At 59.6% G+C, this 505-nt stretch overlaps 1 protein-coding gene across 1 annotated transcript in view; it reads right to left on the bottom strand.

The window, feature by feature from the left end:
* The window catches only part of LOC104512698 (11-cis retinol dehydrogenase-like), a gene marked incomplete at its 5' end in the record, with an annotated part of 520 nt that extends 412 nt beyond the window's left edge, over window positions 1–108 (bottom strand). The window contains one exon of the mRNA XM_010155778.1: window positions 6–108. Coding sequence (XP_010154080.1) covers window positions 6–108 — 103 coding nt within the window. The remainder of the gene's footprint in view (window positions 1–5) is intronic.
* Between the last annotated feature and the right edge of the window lie 397 nt (window positions 109–505).

The raw sequence follows: 505 nt of genomic DNA, 5'->3' as shown, positions 1-505 counted from the left end.
CAGACCTGCTTTAAGCTCTTCAGATGGTGTTTGGGCTCGACCACCCCAGTGCGGAAGCCGCCAGGTTCGATGATGGAAACCTGCACCCCGAAGGGGCGCATCTCCCGCCTGGCCAGGAGGGGAAGTCACAGTCATGGAGCCTGTGCCCCCCACCTGGCACCCCCTCACCCCCCAGATGGGTGCAAGGGAGCCATCTCCTTGCCCTCCAAACTCTCCGAATGCACAAGTGCTGCTCTAGCCGTGCCCCGGTTTCCCAACCTGTGGGCAACTGGATTCGTGTTTCACAAGCCCCCATGGGGAAGGATTCAAGATAAACCGCTGCGTGGGTGAGCTGGTTTTGGCAGGGATGGAGTTAATCTTCACAGGAGCTGGGAAGGGACTCTGGTTTGGATTTGTGCTGGAAACAGCATGGATAACACCGGGGTGTTTTGGTCATTGCTGAGCAGTGCTGACGCAGGGTCACGGCCTTTTCTGCTCCTCCCTCCACCAGCGAGGGGGCTGGGGG

Source organism: Eurypyga helias, unplaced genomic scaffold (genome assembly GCF_000690775.1).
Source record: "Eurypyga helias isolate BGI_N326 unplaced genomic scaffold, ASM69077v1 scaffold20877, whole genome shotgun sequence".
Classification (NCBI taxonomy): Eukaryota; Metazoa; Chordata; class Aves; order Eurypygiformes; family Eurypygidae; genus Eurypyga; species Eurypyga helias.
Note: the sequence above shows the minus strand (reverse complement) of the source record. Positions and strands in the feature narration are given on the sequence as shown.